The sequence below is a fragment of the Larimichthys crocea genome, chromosome XIII, assembly GCF_000972845.2.
Source record: "Larimichthys crocea isolate SSNF chromosome XIII, L_crocea_2.0, whole genome shotgun sequence".
Lineage (NCBI taxonomy): Eukaryota > Metazoa > Chordata > Actinopteri > Sciaenidae > Larimichthys > Larimichthys crocea.
The window spans coordinates 39,662,797-39,669,441 of NC_040023.1; the positions used below are offsets into that span (position 1 = coordinate 39,662,797).

At 40.6% G+C, this 6,645-nt stretch overlaps 2 protein-coding genes across 5 annotated transcripts in view; one reads left to right on the forward strand and one right to left on the reverse strand.

Moving 5' to 3' along the window:
* kcnq4 (potassium voltage-gated channel subfamily Q member 4) overlaps positions 1–4,086 on the forward strand; it is a 54,855-nt gene extending 50,769 nt beyond the window's left edge. For all 4 annotated transcript variants that reach the window (XM_019264269.2, XM_019264271.2, XM_027287276.1 and 1 more), the window contains 2 exons: positions 49–187; positions 407–4,086. In XM_019264269.2, coding sequence (XP_019119814.1) covers positions 49–187; positions 407–610 — 343 coding nt within the window. In that variant the 3' untranslated portion in view covers positions 611–4,086. The remainder of the gene's footprint in view (positions 1–48; positions 188–406) is intronic.
* A 378-nt stretch (positions 4,087–4,464) lies between these two features.
* Positions 4,465–6,266, reverse strand: cfap300 (cilia and flagella associated protein 300). Its single transcript, XM_010735430.3, has 7 exons — positions 6,146–6,266; positions 5,967–6,048; positions 5,674–5,746; positions 5,379–5,536; positions 5,123–5,295; positions 4,951–5,017; positions 4,465–4,765 (listed from the first exon to the last, which is right to left on the reverse strand). The coding sequence occupies exons 1-7, from the start codon at positions 6,253–6,255 to the stop codon at positions 4,634–4,636; spliced, it is 795 nt and encodes a 264-aa protein (XP_010733732.2). The 5' UTR covers positions 6,256–6,266; the 3' UTR covers positions 4,465–4,633.
* Positions 6,267–6,645: the final 379 nt, after the last annotated feature.

A 6,645-nucleotide genomic window follows, 5' to 3' on the forward strand; every position in this document is an offset into this window, starting at 1 on the left:
TTTAATCCTCGTTATCCTCATATTTATTGTAATCTGGCTGTTTAACAGGGTGGACCAGATAATTGGGCGAGGAACCATGCAGTCCGATAAGAAGGCGCGCCCTGAAAAGGGAGAGAAGACGCCGCCAGAATTGGACTCACTGGATGAGCTAAGCATGATGGGACGTGTAGTCAAAGTGGAGAAACAGGTAACAGGAAGGAAGAATTTGATTAATATAGATCTGTGTTCTCTGTATAAACATGTGAATTGATTCATATGTTTTAAAAAAATTGCCATAAAAAGCAGAAAATGGTGCAGTTCATTCATGTAACCGCTGAAGTCCCGGAGAAACCTCCGGTGCCAAAGAAGTTTGACCCATTCCAGTGTGTGTGTGTGTGTGTGTGTGTGTGTGTGTGTGTGTGTTCAGGTACAGTCTATAGAGAACAAGCTGGACCTCCTGCTCAATTTCTACTCCCAGTGCTTAAAGAAAGGCTCATCCAACTTCACCCTATCCACCCTCCTGGACCCTGACCTGACATCTGACTACCACAGCCCCACGGACCAAAGAGACCTCTTCACTTCCGCTAACACACTCAACATCTCCATGTCTGAGAGCGGCAACTTGGAATGACAGTGAGCTGAGCAGTCCTGGGGCTGTTCGAACACTGACACAAACCCTTTACAGTACGTCTTCCTGCGGCTGAGTCCTCACTTCGAGCAGCCCGACCTTAATGTCTTCTCTTCACTTCATTTCATATCTGTCTGGGATGATTTTTACCTCTCAATCTCAAATCTGCACCCCGCACCTCTTTCTTCCTGAAGTGAATGTGTTTCTAGAGCGAGTACAGACAGAGGCCACCAGATGGCTCCACCTGACAAGGAGCTTCAGCCAAAGCTACTCACCGCACACGCACATGCCTCTCAACCCACCCAAGATGAGGACAGGGATGAAGAGAGGATACGTGAACAACTATGACTTGACTACTGAACCACTTTCACCCACTCACCTCACGCTATGTATCTATGCCTACTTTAAAGCTTCAACTGTAGATAATCAGTCATTAAGCTTTGGATTTTTGTAAATCTTTGGAGAAATCTTTTCCTCCCCATCATCATTTTCTTATTTTCTTGGTTGCTTGAATCAACTGACTGAGAGTTTGCTGACTCAGTTGACACAGACAGTGCTGCAAGTGCCATGCCAGTCATTTGTTCAGTACCTTAGGATGGCATTGCAGTTCTTGATACTGTGATGAATTTAATGGGTCCCACACCACCATACAAACGAAAAAAGCACTAAAAGGAGCTGAAATAATATGCTCTCTCAGAACTGGGCGGACAGACTGGGCTGACAGCCACCTCGCCAAAGCACCAAACCTCCACGGTACACCTTCCTATCCGAACGAGGGATTTTTAAATGGGTATATCCTGCTTTTATCGCCCCAAAAGAGGTGGGAGAATGTGTTGGGGTGACTGATGTGTACTGTACATTGTTGTTTGTTTTCATCTCCATTCCTTCTCTCAGAAGTTATGTCTCCAACAAGCCCACTAGCAAAAAAACAAAACAAAAATCCAAGACATTATTCCCTGTTTGGCTGGCATTCAGGTGAGGAATGTTCCTACTTCTTTAAAATTTAATAGAGCCAAAATGTCCTCTTGAAGGTTCAAAGTCCATTCTTTGCAATGTTTGAAAGTCTACCGTATCTCCTTGAGTATTTCATTAACCTAACCTTGTGTTTTTAAAAGCCCTTTATGCCTTTCTGTCTTGCAGCCCCACCCCCCCAGACATGCATGTTCCTTTCATCAGTCCTGTAGATAATATTTCACTGATTCTCAGTCAGAATTTAGACATTAATGTCACGTTTTCTGCACTGCTCCTCATCACTCACCTCTAGCCTCAGGTCAGGCAGTCAGTAATACTTCACAACCTTTCTTACCAGAGGATAGTTCTCACTCTTACAGTCATTGGATGCTATGTGCTCTTTTGCAGTCTGCAGAGACAATGCAGAGACTTTTCGGTCAGTTTTTAAAACAATGAACAACCTGTAAGGCATCCAGGTCTAACGCATGATTTCCAGGCCATTATCCTCATGAATGCACATGTCTTAGGAAATGGTTCCAGCCTTACAGCTTCAGGGTTGGGCTCCGGTCACCACCCGTAGGTGTTACTGACTATCATTGCCAGTTCATTTTACTCTCTGCTGTTTTTTCTGGTTCTTCCTTGGACATGTTTGATGGACAGGAAATGCTCTGTGCTTATGGACAAAACTGGAGAGTGCACAAATGCACACACACACAAACACACACCTACACACACACACACACACACACACACATGCACATATACATAATGAAAGCAATTCCTTTACTTAAATACTTCGGCACTTGATAAATATACCACGTTTTTGTCTTGTACAATTGAACTTTTTGTTTTGATTTATTTACTGTAATTATGTTCATGCACTCGATTTTTTTTTTGTGTAACCTATAATGGCAAATTTCTATGTTTTTTAAAAAAAATGATTTTGGTTGTTAAAGTGAATGTAGGAGTTCAGTTAATATATTGAACTCAGTTAGATATGATCGTTAAATAAATGTAGCATTTTTTTTTTCTTCGTCAAGTTGAATCATGGATGACACAACTGTAACTACACACAGCTGATCAGGTTCACACTCACGACTCGCAGAGCTCATATGTATATTTTTTTAATGTCATCAGATAATTGCTGCCAGCTTCTACTGAGAAAACATTCACAGCACTATATTTGGCCAGTGAAAACAGTTTGTCTGTCCCTGCAAGTGACTCATTTATTTGGTCCAGTCAAGCCAGTTGACTCAGGTGCTCCACTTTTCCATTTAAGCCAAGCCTAGACTTCAAATAATGAATGTACTTCATTTCTCGGTCTATGTAGATGTGTATATGATCTTGTTGCCATGGGGAATAAAATGGCACAGATTATGCTGTTGGCATCACACAATCTTTGCATTTTATTTCATAGAGAAACACTAGGTCACTTTATTCTTTGACCTAACTTATAGCAGAGATGTCTACTTATTAGAGGCATTATTAGATTGAACACTTCATTGTCATCTGGAATGTTGAGCTTCATGAAACCCTATGTGACATCACTGTATTGCATGTTGTTGTTAGTGGTGGCCCCAGTGTTAGAAGAAAAAAAAAAAACAACTTAAGGATTTTTGCTGTAAAGCCTTGAGTCAAGACGTGAAAGGAAATGACCTGTGCCTTCTCTGTCCTCGTTCTGTAACTGATATGGTTCTGTCTCACACTTAAATATTAATGCTGCTTTTAAGAGAACAGTGTTTCATAGGGGTATCACATGAGGATAGCCATGCTCCCTCTTTCTTTTTTGCAAAGCCTTGATCCAACTAAAGAAACATCATCAAAATGGTTCTGAACATGTAATTTTAGGGTTTAGGGTGCTGCAACCTTTGATATTTTCGGACAATATTACTGTATGTTTAGCATATCATTGTAACTTGAGCAGGACCTCCTCGCATACACACCCTTACTGTATTTAAACACTAGTCAGATTCGGGGGCTGGAGGCATGGACATTTGTATTGTCACAGGAAAACTCTGCAGGCATGTGTCCTTTCATAAGCATGTCACATAGAGAAATATGGCTTCCACACAACTACCTCTGAGGCCACTAGGGGGCGCTAGTCTAGAAAACCGAGTATGAGAAACAGTAACTGATTGTCTAACTGACTGAATGCTATGCATGACTCAATCTGCACGTTCTCTTTTTCACTCTGTTCTTCTCCACGACACCCGACCATCCATCATTCACTGACTTGCTGCCATTTGACATTCCAGCTCGTTGCCCTTTAACTGCTCTCTTAGGTATTGGAACTGTTGTTAAAATGAAACATGAACTGATCAAAGCAATAAGCAAAACAATAAGCCAACAAAGTCTTCCAATTCCAATTGGTGTAGCTACTGGTTGATGAAATATCGTGCTTATTTTATTTTCTAATCTAATGCACACCTCTATTTGATCTTTTAAAAAGATACGAAAATGTGTATCTGCTGAGTATAAAATTAGCTCACTTGACTAACTTATTAATTTATTTGTTTCAATAAAGCTCTTTGGACTGTACATTGACATGGTTGGTCTCTTTCTTTGTCTGAATTATTCAAATAAATGCTCTGTAATGTTTGACATTTACAGAAAGATAAAGCCAATGCCTAAGTGCTAAAAACTATAATTTCAAATGATATATTATAATTATATTATAGTTCAAATTATATTAAGGCTTACGTGTGGTTGCTGTGGATGACAGGTGGGTGGCAAATGTGAAATATTTTTACTTGTTTGTAGAATGATAGACAGTTGTTAAGTTGAAAAATGGGCCAAAATCATGATCTTACCTTAAGTTCAACTGTTTCATTGCCATGTTGCGTTTAACATTAAGCTCAGGATGTCAACTGTAAAGCTCACAAAGGCACAAAATCACTTTTAAGGCTATTTAAAAACATTTTATTGACATACTTTAACAGAACAAGATAATTATTACTTCTCCTATGTGTACATTGCAGCTGCTTTCTGGTGTGTTCCTCGTTTGAGTGATTTTAAGCTCATGTGTTTACAGTACATGTCCACAAGTTCTACAGAATCATTCCCGGTTCATCGTTGTCACAGTGTGAAGTTTCCTACGCCGTAGCAGTGGTAGAACAAAGTCACGTGTCGTTTGAAGGGGTCGACAATCAAATAGGCAAACGTCTGCTCCTCGTCTCGTCTTCCAGGATAACACTGTCCAGACTCATCCTACAAGAGGATAAATAATAGAATGTGTGTAAATTATGAGGAAAATTTCAAGTAAGGACAGACACTCTCTGCAAATAGAACAAAGAGCAGCAAAGTCATGATGATTCCTAGTGGAATACTATTAAATAAAACATTTCAAATCAATTAAAAATAGTTAAACATTATATTTTATGGCAGGCACTTACATAGGCGCAGACTTTGAAGACTGTGGAGACAACACTGATCTTCTTTGTCTCTGGATCTTTTTGAGCACTTTGTAGTAAAGGGTGGAATCACAATGTCAGTGTTATAATATGACATACATAATAATAGAGATGTAGGTAAATCTGTTTATCTTGTAGGACAGTATGGATCCACCTGATCAGGTCTTTGTAGATTTGCTTTGTGGTGCTGATGTAAGGATCAATGGTGTCTTCATACTGACAGAGCTCTCCTCCTAAACACAGGTGCTTGAATAGACGAAACAGAAACTCTCCCCGCTCCTCTCTTCCAACCACATAGTAGTGCTCAGAGTCCTCTTCCTGCAACATCTGGAACAGGAACAAATCAGGGCTTGCTTCATGTCAGGAAAAGATAGGCAGAGACAGTCAGGTGGATGAGAAAAGAGAGAGACCTGTCTGAGTTCATCATAGTCGGGGTAAACATCATGAAAGCATTTAACTACATGTCCAGAGGGCCTCAGGACGCCACAAGAGTAGATCGGGTCAAACAGCTCCATGGAGACTTGAGTGCATGGCACCGGCTCCACGTCAACAGACACCACTGGTTTGTCTACAACAAATACACACAGACAAACACACGCAGAGGTCAAACACATTCCTCAGAGATTTGACTGCAAATATTGTCTAACAGATGAGATCAATTTCCTATTATCAGTGATGAAAGGCTTTCTGGGAGACATGACATACCGAGAGGCATCCAGGCTTCAGCCGTCATCTGTCTGGACAAACTGGATACCACATCAGGATCTCTGAAGAAACACTGGCAGACATCAAGCGCATTCAAACATGAGGGCACTTTATCAAAACAGACAACCAGTAATTTTTTATTTTTTATTAGATCATTTTAGCATCAGATTTAATCTAAAAAAAGATGAACATCTGCTTTTGACTTTCAGTTTTACATAGTCTGCCCCATGATTCAATGGTTATATTGTAATTTCATCCTGATTAATAAATTAAATTATTACTGTAGGGCTTACCAGTGCAAACCTGTCACTGCTGTGAGGGTAAAACCTCTGGTCAAAGCTGTAAGACTCAGCTGAAATCCTCCCCAGCATGGACCTGAAGTTAACACACACATCCATCAAACAACCAGCTGACCTACACAGCAGCTACTTAACTAACAGAAGAAGATAGGTAACTTAATCCGTTAAATTACCATTTCATTAACAGAGTTAAAGTGTCTTTGTCCTGTAAGAATGAGGGTTTCTTGGAGGGAAGAGGACTAAAAGAAAAGGTTTGCTCAAACTCGCATTGCTCTCCTGCCATGTCTTTTTCTCTCTTTGAAAAGAACGGAGGGTTCACTCGCGTTTAATAACAAGGAGCAGGTTTGTAGGCGTTTACGGACCAATCAGCGGCAGGTGTGCTCACTAACAGCCAATCAGCGTCTGGTCCGGACGGTTAGTTCCGGTTACATGAAATAACGACGGAGTGGTTCATCGCTGTTTTACACCCATCTCACCCAGATTTGTGTACTTGTTGCCTAGACAACGGTAGCTTGTAACGCGTGTAAGCTAGCGTTAATGTCGTCGACTTTATTTTCATTTTAGTTTATTTAGTGTCGTATTTTTGTCCATAGAAGTCTTTTCATTCAATTTACTGTCGAGAAATGTGTCGAGCTCCCTCCATTAATAAACGTTTACCCACAGTGGACCGGAC

What these genes read in the sequence shown, in the direction of transcription:
- cfap300 (XM_010735430.3), bottom strand. Translation starts at nt 6,255, where the DNA reads ATGGCAGGAGAGCAATGCGAGTTTGAGCAAACCTTTTCTTTTAGTCCT. An exon ending in TTAACTCTGTTAATGAAATG is followed by an intron (nt 6,049 to 6,145) that starts GTAATTTAACGG and finishes TGTTAACTTCAG; the next exon opens with GTCCATGCTGGGGAGGATTT. An exon ending in TGAAGCCTGGATGCCTCTCG is followed by an intron (nt 5,537 to 5,673) that starts GTATGTCATGTC and finishes TATTTGTTGTAG; the next exon opens with ACAAACCAGTGGTGTCTGTT.